A 19,470-nucleotide genomic window follows, 5' to 3' on the forward strand; every position below is an offset into this window, starting at 1 on the left:
ATGACCGCGTTGTCTGGTGATTCGGCAGTTCCCATCTTTGGTAACATTTCAAAAATGGACCACCACCTGGCTGGACTTACATGAAGCCACAGGAATACATCTGTGATGACTCCCACGGTGTTGGAAGACCCCCAGGAAACCGCTGGCATGACAAGCAGTTAGTTGAAGTGGCCCCAAACCTTTTCTGCAGGCAAACAAAGGATCAAAGGACAGTGGCCCCACCAGGACTCCATGTCCTGTGTCATTTTGCCTTGCAAAAATAGGAATTCGGTCTTAACAGATGCCCTCCACAGACTTTAACATGGGCTAACTAATCACTTGCTGGGTAAGTGCCTTGGTAATTAGTTGGTTAAACTCCCAGTAAGGGCAGAATAACTTGTTCGATTCCTTGACTATCTTTGTTGAGGGCCAGTCTTTGCAGATTGGTTCTTTAAACTACCTTTGGGAATTTTCTTTCTCTTGGGGGAGGGAGGATTGTTTCAAAACCTGTACTATACTTTTCTGCAGAATCTTCACTAGAAGGCACTAATGGTCCAGGAGGACTTCCGTTTTGGATGCCATCCGCCTTCTTGAAATACCCCTCTGCATCTCCTTTAGGGCCAGATGGTATAATAAACGGTTAACTGCTAAAGACTTAGGAGGGGAGCTATTTCCTCTTTCCTTTGGACTTGGGCAACTTTTCAGAATGAGGGGGACGCTATTAGTAAGCCAACGCTTTGTATGAGTGAACTTTAACTTCACAATTCCTGGGATGAGAGTGGTTCCTTTTGAATATAGCTCTCTTCCAAGTCATTTTTAAGCAGATCTTTGCCAGGGTCTTTCTCTTGGACAATAACAGGGTGAGTTAACTCCCTATTAGCTATCTGAAGGTAAATGTTAATAGTTGGGACAGTCTTACAGGCCTGCTAGACAGCTTATTGGCCTGCAGAGGACTATTTACTAGAACCTCTAAGAAACTATAATGGAATGGACATACATTGGGTTATTGGTGGGCATGGGGGGAGGGGGGACCACAACTTCCTTTCTGGAGCTTAATGCCCCCACTCCGATTAAGAAAAGCTGGAGAAGGCTCTGGGGTGTCTGCCCAATGGCAAGTCTCTCAGTGTCCAGAGGCAATGCTTAAGGCTCTCACTACAAGTCTTTAGCTGTAGATAGCTGAGCTGGACTGACCTCTGAGATGGTCAGACGTTCCATAGTTCCAGCAAGTTCCTCAGTCTGGGAATTGCTGAGGTACCACTACCTACCTTTGGGTTAGTGGTGCCATCCTTACTTTTGAACCCTGCCACAAGAGGTTTACTCACCTCTACCTTGTGGACCTGAAAGGAATGTAAATTTTGACCTGACTTACCTGGCCCCTTGTCTTTGTAGTTGACTCTGAGAGACTCACAAATCATCTCTTTTTGCTAGTTCCCTTGAAATCATCCAAGTGCTGACTCAACTCAGGGGAGCAAGCATTCATGATATGCTCCAGCATAACTAAGCTCCCCTTAGTCATTTTCCCTTTTAGCCATTCACCCAACCATTCAGGGAAGCATTCACCCATGACACACTTTGAACATCATCTGCCTTGTGCTCCCTGAAACTCCTCGGGTTCGGAGTATTGAGTCTTACTAATTCTAGATAGAAGAGCAGCTTTCACACTTCACTATCTCTTCTGCATGCAACACAGAAATAACAGCACATGCCATCTGGGGCAGGTGACAAAGAAGGCATACAATCTTCAGACACATTACACTCCACAGGTAAACTTAAGGACTGTTCAAACACTCCAAAACATCCATACCTTTGCCATACATCAGTTCTTTGGAAACTCAGATTTGAGGACAAGACCCTGAATACAAATTTGGGTTTTGAATATTCTCCAAGCCTAATCTCTTGAGTTCCAGCTCATGAGCTTGGATTTTCTCCTACTTAATGTTCTGCCTACTTCTCACTAGCTGCCAGTTCTGCCTCCTATCCTTTTACGGCCGGCTCCTGAGTCTTGTACTCTCTCCAGCTGAGTTCACCTCAAACTCGGAGTGTCTCTCTTTCTCTAAAGATGAACAGACCCCATCGGTAGGGACAGATGGAGAAATTGTCGCAGGGGAGTAAATCTCTTACGCCTGTAAAGCAGGATTTTTAGATTGATATTCCTGAATATTTTTAATGAGGTCTGCTCTGGTACCCGTAGCAGTAAGACCTCTGGTGTACAAAGGGATATTAATCTCTCAGCATTCATTTTGCGCAGAGCCCCACCTCTGTGGAATTCCATCCTAATAACAAAAAAGGTTAGTACCCCTATAGAACCACTCTGCCTGCCCACGAAAGATCGATCGATAGCAAACTTTGCCTAAAGGGATGTCTAACCGACCGTACCGTTATCTGACTTTTTTGTGTTCAAAGTTCCAGTTCCATGCAAGGTGGACCAGAGAACTTAAAAACAGCCCAAAACACAACCAACAGGTAAGTGCACACAATGAAGGTTGGCAGTAACCAACAGGACAGTGAGTTATGTTACTAAGTTCAAAACCATTCACATTTAATTTAATAAAACAGTTTGCATTTCAGAATTAAGGTGAACACGTGTAAAATTGTTTTTGCAACACATTCGAAGCCACTTGTAGGAAAGAATTAATGATCACCAATTCACATAAGCAAAAGTGAGGCTCCAGAACACAAACCTTACATGCAGTAAGTATGTAGTTTTACTACTTACACAAGGAACATTTGTCCTCCAGAAGCTAATGTGCACAGGTCCCAAGTATCATGGATACTCCATGCTGATCAACACTTTTAAGGCGGTTTTTGTACAACCCTCTGATGAGGGATATACAAACACTAACCTGGGGTGCCTAACACACCTGACAAGAAGGGGATGCCACACCCCTCCTAAAGGTAGATAACGTGGACAGAGCAAAAAGGCTGAACTCTCAGGTAGGGGTAGCAGACTGACACATGTACAATTAGCGCGCGCGCACACACACACGCTAATCTCTAGAAAAATACATCTCACAGATATACTGACAAAAAAGATATACCTTTAATATGGCACACATATAGATCTATACAAGCACACAATAAACAGTATTAAAAAGTGCCAAGTATATGTATAAAATCAGTAATGAATTTGAAGGCTCCCCCCCTCACCTCCAATACTTAAATGTGGGTCCACTATCAGAGATGGGCAAACATAGTGACAGGGTGGTGGGGTACACAATTATGTAAAAAAACAATGGAAAGTCCCTAGTGTCTGCACAATGCTTAGTACTGTCCACTAAGCACCACACGTATAGATGAGGGATGAAAAAGGAACCGTACATTTTACTAAACACAGTAAGTCATAGAGGCCCCTAAGGCCAATACTGATACTCCACATTCATTCTGGCTCTTGGTGGCCTGGTATCTGAATGACACAAATGCACATATTATAATAGTGCTAGAGGGGGAAAACATCAGGGTAGATTTTAGAAACTATTGCTGGTGCAATACACTTCAGGGAAATATAGTTGCATAGTCGCCAACATTAGCTACAGTGAAAAAGTGCATTAAATATGCAATATAGAGCAAGACTAAAAGATACAATCCCTGCAAAATTGTAAAAATCCGGCTCTTGGCCTTGAACTCACTGATCCCCTTGCAGGTACAGGAAAAATATCCACGGGCAGGTAGATATAAGAAGAATGTCCATGGGTAGGTAAGTACTGCCAAAGTCACTTTTAGGAGAGCTCCAGTGTAAAGAGAATGTTCAATAGACATCAATGGGTCTTCCACTTTTAAGGCAAAAAGTAAGGTACGTCTGTTTTACTCCACCTGTGCCGATTCCATGGCAAACAAACCCAGGGATGACCCAAAGAGACCCCAACCAAGAGCTCCAGGTTGGTTGAAGAACAAACCACAGAACATGAATCAAAGCAAAAGAACCACAATGTTAGTCATTGGGCCATGCAATAGTCTCTCCAGAAGAATCTGACCCCCCTCCGACCAAAGGGACCCCTAAGGGCGAGTAGCTCAAATAATTGCCCAGCTCAGGACCCAGAGGAAAGGAAGTGGCTATTTTAGCAAAACAAACCGGAAGGATAAGTACATGCTACCTTGTTAAGTGCTGTTTGCAAGATCCGGTGCATAGGTGCTTGAACCCTGAGCCAATGAAGAGCCCCATGATGGAAAAGAACAAAGACCTTCCTACGATGGAGCCCCTTGAGCAAGCAGTGAAATTACCAGCGGGTAAGACTTGGGGGAAGGCGAAGAAACCCATCAAAGATGTCTGTGGTGGCTCTGTGTGGGGAAGGGTGGCGCAGCCACAACAAACGTTCCTACAACTAGTTCGAAGGTGGGGGTGACCCCGGACTTCATATGGAGGAAATTAAGTGCTGTAGTGGGGTTCCACTACCCATTTAGACAACAGTAGCGACCCACGGCAAAGCAAAAGACTGGTAGAAAACAGTGGGAAGTGGTGGTAAACCGCTTGGAAAAGAGTCCCAGGAAGGAAGCCCCAACTCTAAACATTGGTGGAGTAAGATGTGATGTAGGAAGCCTGGGATAGAGTTCTCAGAGCAGGAAATCCCAACAGGGAAATGCCCTAAACACTTCACCCAGCCAGTATGGCTAAGTGAAGGCTTCAGAGGGCAAAATTGCTGTGATCTTCAGGAAAACTTCTCAAGCAGGCCGATAGACCTGCATCCTCAAGCTTCCAGGACAGAGCAGCAAGAAAAAGAGGCAGGGACCAGACAGAGCTGTAAGTAACAGTGCAAAAAGGGGTTGGCCTACCAAATCACTAGAGAAGGCTGTAGGCAAAAAGCCTGATAACCAACCATACTGGTTGGTCGGTTTCATTTATTGCTCAGCCTTACCCCACAGGAAGTGAGGAAGAGGGCCCAGGGACCTACACTGGTATACACAGTTGGGACCAAATCATTTAAATAGTTTCTGGTTTTTGAATTTGAGTGGTAATCACAGTGGGAAGTGTGGGCACTTTGTGTATGACACAAAGTTTCAGAAAAGTGTGTCTTTTACCCAGGTTCACTGCATCTGGGGTGCACCACTCCAGTGGGACCATGGCCTTTGGCTCAAACACATTTACTGCATAAGTTATAAACACAGTATGCAGCCTGTAGCTGTGCACTGTGGACACCATGCATCTAGCATGGGCCAGAGAGAAAAGCGATCTACACACAAGAACTTTACATAGGATGTAGCTGATCGTTGTGAGCAATGTGTAGTGAATGTGGGTGTAACCAAAGTGTGGAGTATCTTGCTGTGCATTTAGGAGGCCACTCTGATATTCAAAACCGGTCATATCTTTTGGCTGCTTCTGATGACTGGGTGGTACAGTACATGGCCTGCTGCTGTGTAACATAATATAATGTTGCAGCAGCGGATAGGCTTCTGCAACAATGTACAGTCCACCATTACATAGGCCCTCATGATTGGTTGGCACTCTCTTCCAACCTTGGACATTTGGCTGTTTAGCAGCATGTAAGCAACGAAACCCAGGTACAAGGGAACAATGTCAGACAACTGCCCTCATTAGCTAATTAGCCTACCATCTCTTATCAGTTAGGCCCTAAGCCAAGGCTTCTTCTCTGTAGTTGAACTTGCTGTCCGTTCTTTTCCTCAGAACTTTAAAGGGAGTGAAGGTACATTGGTATCTTTGCCTGGGGCTTTATGAATAGGCCTCGTGTTCTGGTCTTGTACCACGTGTGAGGAGAGCATGATTTTGTCAATTCTGTCCTTAATTCTGTCCTTCTATTTGGTGCTATTTGATTCAAGTATATTGGGTGCTATAGCTATCCTCTGCAAACTTGGTTGCTCCGTCTTGCATGTGCTTTCTGCATCTGTGATAGTACAATACTTGGAAATCAGTTATTCACTCCTTTACTTAATTTAAGAGAAATATGTCCTGCTTATGTAGCTTATCCTCTTCGACTCCTTTTGTGTCTCACAGTTGCTTCTTGCAGCAGCATCCTTGATTCTGAGCCAAGCAAATATCCTTTGTGCTGCACAAATTTGCATGTCAGCACTGCAGCTTTGATTTCCCTTCTCGAGGCTTCTAGCTTACTATTATACGATGTTGTGTATAATACTTGCGTTCTATTTCCTACTCCAGCAAGCTTCTACATTGTCTTATCTACCTTGCGTTTCTGCGTTTCTCCAGCATGGGGTCTGGCATGGATTCACATGCTCATGAATATTCCCCATCGTCAGGCCAGGAATCCTCGGTAAAGAAAAAATCCAGTATCAGTTTCGTTTCTGATCTGTCTTTCTTAGTAGTAACCAATCACTGATCTCTGGGTCATACAGCCCACAGCCAATGACTGCCCTCCCCCCAAGTCCCTCCCCTGGCAGCCATCCTCAGATTTTTACCGCACGTTCAAGTGTTGGGAGTCCTCGCGCTATAGCTCTCGAGCTTTACTGCGTTTTCGTGCTTTTTCAAAGAGATTTTCGGTTTAATCGAGCCTCAAGCTCCACCGTTTCTTCTTCCGATTAACAGGGACCCGTATCGGAATTTTCTATGCCCCTCAAGGGTGACGTTTTCATCGAGCTACGCTTCTCGGGGGATTCCAGAAGTTTCTGAGACCTACCCCGTGGACATGGCCCAGGAGAAAGGAGGCTCGACGCCCGGGAAGCTCTTCAGGAACTGCCCTGGATGCAAGCTTCAGAACCTGTTCAAGGGGGATGACCACTCGAGGTGCCTTTAGTGCCTTCCCGAGTACAAAACGCACGTGGAGAAGGACTGTGCGTTTTGTACGAACATGTCGGAACAGACCATGAAGGATCGTCAGATCCGTCTCGCCAACTGGCTGGAGGGAAAGAGCCCAGCAGGTGAGAAGAAGAGTAAGAAGTCCGAGCAGTCTTCTAAAGTCCTGTCAGGGCACCCCGGTGACGGGGACCCAACAGAAGGCCAAGCACCGGGAGCGGGCACCGGGAGCGCCGATCATTCGGGCTCCTCGGCTGCCAGGCAGGGCGCAACTTCCCCGATGTTGTCCATCGCGAGCCAACGCTATGGCTCGGGGAAGAGAAAGTCAGAGAACCCGGCTAAGCTTCTGGAGAGGCGCCAGTCGATCTCAAAGGAACCGGCCGGAGGGGAGCAAGGCGGTGCCCCTCCCCCTGTGGTGAAGGTCGCAAGAAAGGTGGTGAAGGCCTTGATCCAGCCGGCCAAGGTCTCCATCGAGGAAGTCGCCGCGGCCCTGGCGAAGCCTTTGGATGCTGCCCAGTGGGGGCGCCCTCGGGACCCAGAGTTTACCTGCCTCCGCGGAGGGAATCCTCTTTCAAGCCCATAGAGAAGACCCCCGTGAAGACCCCAGTGGAAAAAGAGGGGGGGGCAGGTGGCCATTGTGGATACGGACACAGCCTCCGAGGAGGAGCTGGTAGAAGTCGAGGAGGGACTCGACAGGAATTTGGAAGAGGCCCATTCCATCGGGCAGGATCCCGACGAAGGGGACGAGGAGAGCGAGGGTGGTGACGAGGCTCCCGTGGACGAGGAGCAACCGTCGTGCCCATTGCAGCCACAGCCACGAGACAACTCGCCGGCCATTTTGACAGCGATCCAGGCCTTATGCTCAGAGATGAGGACCAGGTTGCCCCTTGCCCCGACGGATGAGCCGGGGGGTGATCTTGAACCACAATTCAAGAGGGAAGCCCTCCAAACAAGAGGAGGAGAATTCATCCGGCCCCACCTTCTCAGCCCCCACGGCCTTCTCAGCCCCCACGGCCTTCTCAGCCCTTGTCTCCTTCCCCGAGCCCGAGGGATGACACGGGAATAGATACGGCCACGACTGGGACAGATGGCGGCGACGACGGAACTCCCGTCGCCGATTCCACGGGCATCCCCGCCCGACGAGATCGGCTTGTTTCACGCCATGTTTGCCAGGGCATCCGAGCTGTTCAAGCTCTCACCTGAGGAGAAGGAAGGCTTCCTCTACCAGCGGCGCGAGGCCAAGAGGAAGACGGTCCTCGCGGTGCCGTTGCTGGATGACATTTGGGACGAGGGACTGGCTCTCCTGAAGAACCCGTCCACGACGTCTGTGAAGAGGGACCGGTGCGAGAAGTAGTACCGGGTCCCCGACGCTGTCCCCTTGTGCCTTGGGGCGCAGCCTACCCCGGATTCGGTCGTCTCGGCGGCAGCCAAGAAGAAAGCGGGGGGCGTCAGCCTCTGCGTCAACTTCTATGCCGGACAGCGAGGGAAAGAAACTGGACGCGATGGGACGACGGGTCATCTCGTCGGCGGTGACGACGATTAAGGCGGCCAACGTCCTGGCGATCGTGGCCCGCTACGACAGAGAATTGTGGTTCAAGATCACCCCCCTGTTGGACTTCCTTGCGGACGACAAGAGGGCGGAGGCCCTGGGGATCTTGCAGGAAGGTGAGGTGGCGTCGGACCACGCTATAACGGTGGCCACGGACATTGCAGACACCGGTTTCCGCCAGTTGGGCAACAGCGTTTGTCTTAGACGGCGAGGATTGCTCAAGACGACTGATTTCCGCCAAGATGTACAAGCCAAGGTTCTGGACATGCCCTTCAACGAGGACAACCTGTTCGGCAAGACGGTGGATGAGTCCCTCCAGGTCATCAAGACTGACACGGAGATCTGGTAGTGGCTCCTCTACTTACCGCGGCCCGCTCCTCGTCGCAGGAAGCCTATAGGGGGCGAGGCAAGTCAGGCGGATCCCGCCGTCGCCAAGGCGGCCTCCAAGCAAGATTGAACCGCCCGTGGCGTCGGGCCCCCACCGAAGCACTCCGGTGGGAGGCCGGCTGGCGAAGTTCGTCAGCGTGTGGGAGTCCATCTCCACCGACCGTTGGGTGCTGGACGCCCTGGCCCAGGGGCACGCTCTCGAGTTCCTAAAGAAGTGCCCCTGCATTCCACCCGTGGCCAGGAAGGAAAACCACGTCCCTCAACTACTGTTGGAGGTAAAGGCGATGCTCAAGAAAGGTGCCATCGAGCTCGTCCCAAGGAGGCGCCGGGGCTCCGGAGTGTACTCAAGGTACTTCCTAGTAAAAAAGAAGACAGGAGGATAGCGCCCCATCCTGGACCTGCGACGACTGAACAAGTACATCAAGGCACAGAAGTTCCGGATGCTCACCCTCCAGCATGTGCTGGGACAGCTGGAGGAGGGCGATTTCCTGTCGTCGTTGGACTTGGAGGATGCATACTTCCACATCCCCATTCTAAAAGGACACCGAAAGTTCCTCAGGTTCGTGGTCCAAGCACGGCACTACCAGTTCAAGGCCCTCCGTTCGGATTGTAGTCGGCACCCAGGGTGTTCACCAAGTGCCTCGCACCGGTGGCGGCGTGGCTGCGCCTGCAGGGGATCCACGTCTACCCCTACCTGGACGACTGGCTCATCCGAGCAAGGACAAGGGAGCTTGCCGTAGAGCACATAGCAAAGACCATGCTCACGGACCTGGGATTCTCCATCAACTTTCCCAAATCCCACCTGGTCCCGTCGAAAGTCGCACTGTTTCTGGGAGCCAAGCTCGACACAGTGGCGTGTCTGGCCTCGCCGTCGGAGGAAAGGACGAAGGCCATCCTGGGCAAGGTGCAGCGTCTGCTGGCCACTGATGTGGCCAGGGTGAGATCCACCAAGTCCCTACTCGGGATGATGTCGTCCTGCATATATCTTGTGCGCCTGTGCAGGCTTCGGATGCGCCCTCTGCAAGAGTTCCTCGACGCCCGCTGGATCCAAGTGACGAGGACAGGATCGCGCTCAACGAGACCTTCCGACGAGCGGTCCGGTGGTGGGGCACCCGCGCTCATCTGACGGCGGGCACAGACTTTCAGACCCCATCTCACCAGATAACGGTGATGACGGATGCCTCCCTGGAACGGTAGGGAGCGCACACCGGAGAACTTCACGCGAGAGGCCTTTGGCTCCCGGAGGAGAAGCCGCTCCACATCAACATCATGGAGCTCCGTGCAGTGTTCTGGGCCCTCAGGTCCTTTCTCCCGTCCCTCAAGGGCAAGGTGGTGAGGATCTTCACCGACAACACCACCATGATGTTCTACATCCGGAAGCAGGAAGCCCAGGAGCTGTGGCATTGGGCCATCGCCCAAGGGATGTTTCTGGTGTCTTCATCTGGCAGGGATAAAAAACACCATCTCCGACTCACTCAGCAGGGAGCTGCGCTCGTGCCATGAGTGGGAACTACATCAGGATCAAGTGGATCGACTCTTCCGACGATGGGGAAAACCCCAGATCGACCTGTTTGCGACGGCGACGAACTCCAAGTGCCAGAGGTTCGCCAGCAGGTTTCCCCAGCCGAGGAGCATGGGCGATGCTTTCTCGTTCCCCTGGCACGGCCTGTTCCTATATGCGTTCCGTCCGTTGTCGTTGCTGTTCCGACTCGTCCACCAGCTCAAGAGGTCCCGGTGCAGGATGATCCTCGTCGCACCGGCGTGGCCGAGGCAGATCTGGTTGCCGGACCTTCTGGACTTGTCAGCGTTCCCACCAGTCAAGCTGCTGACGGACGCGGATCTTCTCTCCAGAGAAGGAGGCGCCATACTTCACCACGACCCGGAGTCGCTGAACTTGCAGGCCTGGCTCCTGCAGCACTAGAGTTTGGAGGGTACGATATCCCGGCTGACTGCAGAGAGGTTCTTGCAAAGGCCAGGGCATCCTCAACTCTCGTGCTACGGACACAAATGGAAGAGGTTCTCTGTCTGGTGCCGTGCACAGAAGATTAACCCTCTGCGGATTACGGCTCCTCAAGTGCTGCCGTACCTACTGTCGCTGGCCAAGGCTGGACTGGCTCATGCCTTCATCAAGATACATCTGGCTGCGATCTCCTGATACACCAGAACCACAGGATGGGCGTCCTTGTGGTCCCATCGCCTGGTGAAGGAATTTATGAAGGGACTGTTCCGATCATTCCCGCCGGTGTAGGCCCCTGCCCCGGCGTGGGAGCTCAACGTGGTGCTGACCAGGCTCATGGGGGCGCCATTCGAGCCTCTGCATTCGGCACTGTTGAAGTTCCTGTCCTGGAAGACTGCGTTTCTTGTGGCCATCACCTCCGCACGACGAGTGGGAGAGATCCAGGCCCTATCCTGCAAGCCTCCATACTTGACTTTTCATGACACGAGGGTGGTGCTGAGGACGCACCCCTCCTTTATGCCCAAGGTGCTGTCGGACTTCCACCTCAACGAGCCCTTGGTGTTACCTGTTTTCTTTCCGTCGCCTTCGTCGCCGGCCGAGAGGACTTTGCACTCGCTGGATGTGGCTAGAGCGCTGAAGTTCTACGTGGACCGCATGAAGAGTTTTCGGAAGACATCACAGCTATTTGTGAACTTTGGACCTATGAACCTAGGGAAGGCTTTCTCGAAGGCTTCCATTTCCAGATGGCTCTCCGGCTGCATCATGCACTGTCATCGGTTGGCAAACCGACCATTGCCCGGCCGTTCGAGAGCCCATTCGACCAGAGCGATTGCTGCTACTACGGCGTTCCTGTGTGGTGTGCCCCTGCTGGACATCTGCAGGGCTGCTACGTGGGGGTCGACGCACACCTTCACGAGATTCTACTGCGTCGATCGGGACTCCAGGGTCGGCCAAGCAGTGCTGCGCAACTTGTTCGCCTGAAGGTGGGCCTGGTGAGGAGGTAAGAGTTGCTTAATGTTGAGTTTATGTAATGCTTAATGTTGAGCCTTTTGCCATCTCCCGTGGTTGTGCATGTGTGTACTGCTACGTATTCTTATATTCATGAGCATGTGAATCCATGCCAGACCCCATGCTGGAGAAGGAACACGTTACTTACCTGTAACTGTTGTTCTCCAGCATGGGTCTGGCATGGATTCACATGCGAACCCTCCCTCCTTCCCCCCTGCGGTTCTTCACTTGGTCATACTGCCACTTTACGCGCTACCTAATCTGAGGATGGCTGCCAGGGGAGGGGCTTGGGGAGAGGGCAGTCATTGGCTGTGGGCAGTATGACCCAGAGATCAGTGATTGGTTACTACTAAGAAAGACAGATCAGAAACTAAACTAATACTGATTATTTTCTTTACCGAGGATTCCCGGCCTGACAACTGGGAATATTCATGAGCATGTGAATCCATGCCAGACCCATGCTGGAGAACAACAGTTACAGGTAAGTAATTTGTTCCATATACATGTACTGCATCTCGTTACGTATCTTCTAAGTGTATATGGTTTTCTTCATATTCGCATATATATTTACTTCGTCATTTTAATCACATCTTCATTCACTAGACATCCATACATCATTTCAGTGCGTCCATGTGTCTTCTCTTAATGACGTCACTTTGCACCTGTCAGGCTTCACTTCTAGTTCTTTTATGTCTAGTGGTGTCTGCAGACTCATGTCTACCGCATCAGTTTGGGAATACATTCAATGCGGTTATCTGAGTGCATAATGTCTCTCTTACCTTCGATTTGTTATTGGGAGGATACCAGGTGTCATCCACAATGTCCTCTTGCTGGGACTACAGCTGAAGGCTGAATATGTCCAAGTTAATTTATTATATACCCTGGCATTGTCATTGTATTCCCTGTTACTGCTAGCCAGGGCCCTTTAACTGCCACCCTAGTTGCCCAGGCACCGTTTGTGTCCATTAAGTGCTTCCATATGACCTGGCACTGTCAGCTCATGCATGTGAAGTGTCATCCTGTACCGTAGCACTGCATTGAAATGCCCTTCAAGTGTCCTCATATGCCCGGCTTTGACAGCCTATCGGAAAGTATTGCCATTGTATGTGTTAATTTGTTTGATTGCAGACCCATAGCCACTACTACTAGGTTATTCTCTGGCACATCAGTCAAATGCCTGCTTTGTGCAAGTGTATGCCCAACTATGGCTGTCGAATGCTTGGCACTTCATTCAAATGGAAAACCGGCACAATCCAGGTTCACCTTATTTTCGGGAAAACACACCAGTCATACAACGAGGGAATGCCATGCCGACTCCTTCCTCCAACACAATGCAATCTGCTCACTGCAATACTTTTGTGCCGGTAACCCTACAGAATAACAGATTTGGTGGTTCCGTGGCATGTTATCCTATGTCTTGTTCACATGTGGGCCTTTGCCCCAAGTGTCATAGCATATACCACATAAAGCAAAAACAGACAATGACACTATACCTGCTCTCGAATGCTCGTACTGCATCCTTTTCTAACCCCTGCCATGAATCTACACAAGTTCCAGCACGCTACACCTAAACCAACCGAGCCACTTGCACACGAAGACCTTGTGAAACCAGCCCTACTGTGACAAGTCCACACCGACCATGAAGAATCCTAACCCACAACTACTTACTCAACCCAAGAAGATGAAGTAATGAGGCTCAAGCCCCAGTATCCAATAATCACAGCTGTTGGATATAATCTATCAGCAAGAAGAAGGAAGAACAGGGGCTTTTTATGGGGACAGGAGTGCTGCATAACCTTTTTTTCCTTTCTCCCCTGCTGATCTCTCCTCGATCGCCGCTGAGATGCAGCGCCAGCCCTGCCTCCAAACGATCACTCGCCTCATCCCCAGATAAAAGTTCAAAATTGAGCTCTGTTGCTTGTGGACAGCAAACTCATCCGGGGAAGCCATATTGAGAATACTGAGCAGAAGGCAACAGGAAAGCTGGCAGCGCTGTACCCACTCCTGCAGACCAAGTCCTTGCCCCTCCGGACAAAACTCAACGTCTACAAGGCGATCATCAGACCTACCCTACACATGCCTCCCTAGCATGGATGACCTGCCATGAGCGACACCGGAAAAGTCTTCATAGTCCAGAACAAGGCTCTGCGGATATCTTCTGGAGTTCCACGCTTCACAAGGATAGCAGACCTTCACAGAGAACTGGACATCGAGATGGTGTGCGAACGTCTAGCGAAGCTGATTAAGAACTTCTGCCAAGGACTGGATCAGAACCCAAACCCTCTGATCAGAAGACTCACTGCAAACCCCTTTGACCACTACCAACGGCCCATCACAGCAAAGACCCTGTGAAACCAGCCCTACTGTGACAAGTCCACACAGAACAAGAATAATCCTAACCCACGACTATATACTCAACCCGAGAAGATGGAGTAATGAAGCTGAAGCCTTTGTCGTCTTCTTGCTGATAGATTTTATCTATCAGCTGTGATTTTCGGATACCGAGTGTTGCCTTGTACTGAGCCCTGCCCGCTCACCTGGCATCTCGAGCCGCTCCTACGGCAGCACCCTGGAGCCTCTCTCAGTAATCTTTGCATTATACTGCCGGTCCCCTTCAGCGACCTGTTTCTGACTAGCTCGACTCTTACCAGTTCCCTCTGTCCACATACTTCCCTGACTGCCCTCGAGCGTACTCTTTGACTTATCAATGTAACCCCCTCTTCATGTGGTGCTGATGGTCTATTTCTTTACCGCATTTACCAAATTGTTCCTGCATATTATTGTGACTCTTACACCTCCCTCTGCAGGAACGTTTATTACCTACTGTTACCTGTTAACATTGCGCCTTGAAACAATTGTGTATAGGTGCGTTATAAATGCCATATCATATAACACTGGCTTGCATTCTCAGCCCTGCACAGCATTGTGTTTCTGCCTAGTGATGTAGCCCACAACCATGCGATGAGACTTTCCCAAATTGTGCACACATCCGAATGCTGCATTTTACCTAATTGTCCTTGCACTGTTGATGTAGCCCCCTGCACCATAGGGTGAGGCTTTCCCATTGGGCACCCCTCCATTGTCGTTTCTTCATTCCAGCCTTGTGTTGTGTTGAACCTTATACGTGCACTTAATAAACCCCTTTCCTCCCTCTATCCTGATCGTACTCCTACCTCCATACCCTGCTCTTCCACTCCTCCCTCTCTACTCTCCTTCGTTACTGCACTTTACGATCCAAATTGTCTCTAGACTTAGCAGGAACGTTATTGTCTGTCTTCTTCCATGTTCCTCCTCAACCTTCACTTCCACTCCTGCCCCTTTCCCCTCTTTCTGTTACTGCACTTGCATTCTCCAATTGTCTCAAGACCTACTAGGAACATTGTTTTTGTTCTTTCTCCCCTGTACCTTCCCCTCCCTTGTCTTAATGCGCCTTGAAACACCATTTGCTGTATATGCAGCGCTGGTCATTGGGCCAGCTCTTGCCAGATCCGGCACCAGATGTGTAGCCGGATCTTAGGATACGGCCAGAGTCAGCTGCCTCAAACCACTAGTCTGGGAAGAAGAAGAAAAAAAGTGCAAGCGAGCAAACTAACTTCCTCGGGTGACCCCATGCAAGAGGTCACAAGAGGAAGTTACAGTCCTCAGCCACAGCCCAGTTTATTTATTTATTTATGCAATATTTGTCGGATAAATGGACCCAGATTAATTATTTATGCAATGTTTGTCGGATACTTGTATCCGACAAACATTGCATAAATAAATAAATATACAGGTATCCGCAGGGACGTCATTTAGGGGTTGCAACTGCGACCCCTGAGGTCTCCCTTGCCACCCCTGTGGTCTCCCTTGCTACCCCTAAAATAAAAACAGGTCCTGGGCTGTGGCCAGCGCCATGTGGCTCTTTGCTTATTGAGTGGCTGGCTTTCTTGTTCAGGCCTCTTAAAAAATAAAAAAGAACAGGGTTCCACAAGTCTAACGCTTTCAGCAGTGACCCTAAATAAGAACGAATGGGAATACCAGATAATTTGTCTTTCTAGAATTCTTTACAATAATTGCTAGACTTATTAAAGGTTTATTTCAGGCACACTTCAGGGGGTAAGTCACTGATTTAGTCTGTTCTTATACACCTCAACTCAACCTTTCATCCTTCTGAGGTCTATAAATGAGTACTAACACAGGTTGGGTGATATTGTATGTATATCTTTTCTATATAAAGCGCTTAAGCGTAAGTACTATATAATAGCACATCATTATCATTTGGCCATGGACGTCTGCTTGCATTCACAGTAATTTGGTAATACGGGATGGGCCTATACACACTGATCTTAATGATAAATATGGCAATCCATTCTTGTATGAAATGTATATCACAGTATAGTGATATTGTAACCATATTCTTCATAGTGTGCTTACGGACAATGCTATGTGATGCCACTTCCTGTTTTGTCAAGGGGTGAAAGGTGATATCATTACAGGGGGCGGGGGTCCAATGACGACATGTCCTATGATGTCATCACAGGTCAAGAGTCGTGTGATGTCACTTCTGCTACCCCTGGCATTTTGGTGAAATGACGTCCCTGGGTATCCGACAAACATTGCATAAATAAATACCCCTATTAACATCACACATGATGCAGCCACCCAACTGCTTTCAGAGGGAAGCTGCAGGAGCTGTGCCGGGTGGGGTTCAACTAAAGAAAAACGTTGCGTATGGTGAACAGAAATCACTGTGTTTAAATATACCCAAGGGGAAGTTTTTTTAATCCAAAGCAATGCAAATTGTGCATTTTAAAGAATATTTACTCCGCAACACTGGTCAAATCTATTATCCGCATAGTGAAGTAACTCATCGCCAGTGCAAGTGGAATTGGTATGTAGTTTGGTAAAGAAGCAGCATGAAAGAAATAGTGCCGTTTTAAACTAATATTTTGGACATTTCCTTTGATCGGAGGACAATTGCAAGCTCTGCCCTCTTAACTCTGCCTCCTCAGGCACCGCCCGCACAAACTCCGCCCCCACCCCGGCTCTTGTGGTATCCCCCACCAATTCTTTTTCCATTTCCACCACTGTGTCTAGGTGCATTATAAATGCACAATAAAAAATAAAAAAAATCTGCACTGGCATAATGTTGGTGACTACAAGGCCACTGAGGGTAAGGGGCAGCACAGATCACCGTGCAACATCAGCTTTGCAAAGCGCTCGTTTAATGTTTAATGGACTGAATCAAAAAAAGTGTTGCTTTTATTATAAGACTGGCAACACGGGGGAAGCAGCTCGAGGCCCAGTTCAACTAAAAAGGTTGAAAAGCACTGACACCGTTTCTGGTAATAACATGTGACATGACATCATATGCACTGGAACTGCCATCTTATGTCGCTGTATTGCTTCCCTTGTATGCCCTGGGACGGCGGCACTTTATGCCAAAGTAGAAAGAATGTCTTTCCCCAATTGCAGTACTACGACTTAGACAGATGCATACAAATGGCGTTTCAGCATTTTTATCATCCTATCCGCTTTTGCAGAAATAAGACACTGCGATTGGCCGGCCCTACCTGAAGAGAGTCGGGGCACTTGCTTCCAGACCCCAAGTAGGCCCAGCTAATGCATGTTACCCCACGCTTGGAACAGTTTTCACATCTATACAGTTAAGACGTTGTGATGTTGAGTTCTCATGGGTCACAGTGCCAGATTCTTCGCAGAATTCCAGTAGAAAGCGCCTCAAGTCAGTTTAGTTCCCAGAGCTGCACTCTACACGAGTGTTTATCCAATAATTAATAATCGGTTGATTATTTTCTTGTAAAGAGAGTTACCAACAAACGGTTCTCTGTACGGGAGCTGGGCTGGCTCCCGTGAATGGGCGCCGCTGTGATTGTCAGCCGACTGATTCTTGCCTTCTGTGATACAATCTTGGTTTAGTCGAATTCCCTCATGTTTGAGTATATTAGCATGCTAGTTGCCACCTGCTTTAGAATATTGATACATTGGCGTCGTTACCCTACCCTACTGCACGCAACTGAGGGAAACGCGTCAGCAGACCATGATGGAAGAGTGTGAAGTCTCCTTTAACCCACAGACTTTCATTGATCTAAGTCCGAAACAGCTGGGAGGGGAGTGCTCGTGGCAGTTGTTCTAATCATGCTCAGTTAATGTGTTTTTGTCCCTCTCGTAAACCTGTCGAAAGTGACGCGAAGCAGCAGCCTTCCCTTTTGGGGCTAGAAGAAGGGGCCGCTGTGCACTCGTCACAACTGGTGTTATTGCCTTGACCCTGGATGTTATCTCTTTTATTACAGGTGGATGTTTCCAGGCTTGAGCTGGTGGAGGAGATAAAGAAGAGAACCTCCGCGTGCTAGAGACCTACAGAGCCACTGCCCACCATTTGCTGTCAACTCTCAAGAAACAATGCGGACTTGTATTTTCATTATTGAGGCCGAACGAGTTCGGCGATGACTTTTAAGGAAGTAGTTTCACTTGCAATTCATATTTGTAGTCACCAGACAAGACGACTATTTTATTGCAAAATGCATCTTTACAGGACGTTTTACGGGTTACAGTGGGAGTACGATGGAGCAGGTCCAGTGCTTGAATTATTTCAAGCCACAGTTGGTTGGAGATGGGACCGGCCTGTTGGGGAAAAGTCCTCAAAAGGCCAATATCTCTGTGGCCGGTAGGGCAGAGGAGGATCGGACCTTTTATGCATGACTGACGCATGCTTTACTTTTCCCAGCCCTTCCCTTCCTTTCAACATCACCGTCCCATGTGAACATGTCCCCGACTTCCTTGTAGGCCTGTCTTCTGCTTTGGAGTTTTATGAAGGCAGCTCGGGTAACGCTGCTCCACGGAAGACTCAACCCACAGTCGTGAAGGTTGCGTCCTTTTATCTATTCCAGTAAAAGGTCCTTCATGTTTCAGAAAGTAGTTTCCTAGCCTGTACAATCAAATGACTGTAAAAAAGATAACTTAATAAAGAAATTGGAGTCTCAACAGTTGTGTCCGACTTCCAGTAAGGGTGAGTGGTCTCTTTGACTGTGTTGGTGGATATTGGAAATTCTTGATTCTCAGAAAACAGACTACCCAAACCCCACTTGCCTCCAGGGTTTGTCAGATGTCCAGCAGTCTTCCTTACCGGATCCATACCCTATACTGGTCAAATGTGACGGCCTCAGTGGAGTAACATTGCTGAAAATGTTGAGGGGGACATGACAACTGAAGGAAATGGGCGGATGATAGCTCAGAGAGATAACACTAAACTACTACACCACAAGAGTCCCTTGCCGCTCTGTTATAACTTTCAAGACTGGTGGAGTATCTTTACAATTCAATTCTAAACACACACCAGTCTTCTGAAACTTATAACACCAGAGTAAGTTTTTAAAATTCACTGTATTGATGTACCTCCAACCCAGCAAGGCAGAGAACGGCATGCCCCCCACACCACCAGAGTTGCTGACTGATGATAATGCCAGTACAAAATCTCATGTTAGCCAGTGACACAGTAAGAAAGGGCTAGAATGGCTGCCCCAAAATGCCAATTCTAATTAATTGACCTTGAGGGAGAACTTCTGTTGATGTACTGGACTTAAATCGATTTCCCTTCTCTTAATCTAGTTTGTTTTTCTGTTTGGTAACTATGTGTGTACTATTTTAATGTTCTCTTAGCCTGACCTCATCACCACTCACAAACTAGACATGTTAGCAGTATCCGAAACTTGGCTCCATGAGGCATCCAACCCATCCCTACACCTTGCCCTCCCACATGATTACACCATCCTTAGGCAGGACCGCAAAACCTCTAAAGGTGGGGGCGTTGCCTTCATCTATAGAAACTCACTTGCCATTAGGCTGTGTAACCAACATTGGGACAACAACGCTGACCTTCTCTACGCCAAACTAGCT

At 49.0% G+C, this 19,470-nt stretch overlaps 1 protein-coding gene across 1 annotated transcript in view; it reads left to right on the forward strand.

Annotated features, from left to right (window-relative positions):
• HARS1 (histidyl-tRNA synthetase 1) overlaps positions 1 to 18,558 on the forward strand; it is a 654,862-nt gene extending 636,304 nt beyond the window's left edge. Inside the window, exon 13 of the mRNA XM_069654217.1 lies at positions 17,868 to 18,558. Within this exon, the coding sequence (XP_069510318.1) occupies positions 17,868 to 17,927 (60 nt within the window). The 3' untranslated portion in view covers positions 17,928 to 18,558. The remainder of the gene's footprint in view (positions 1 to 17,867) is intronic.
• Positions 18,559 to 19,470: the final 912 nt, after the last annotated feature.

This window comes from Ambystoma mexicanum, chromosome 3q (genome assembly GCF_040938575.1).
Source record: "Ambystoma mexicanum isolate Mex_15411 chromosome 3q, UKY_AmexF1_1, whole genome shotgun sequence".
Classification (NCBI taxonomy): Eukaryota; Metazoa; Chordata; class Amphibia; order Caudata; family Ambystomatidae; genus Ambystoma; species Ambystoma mexicanum.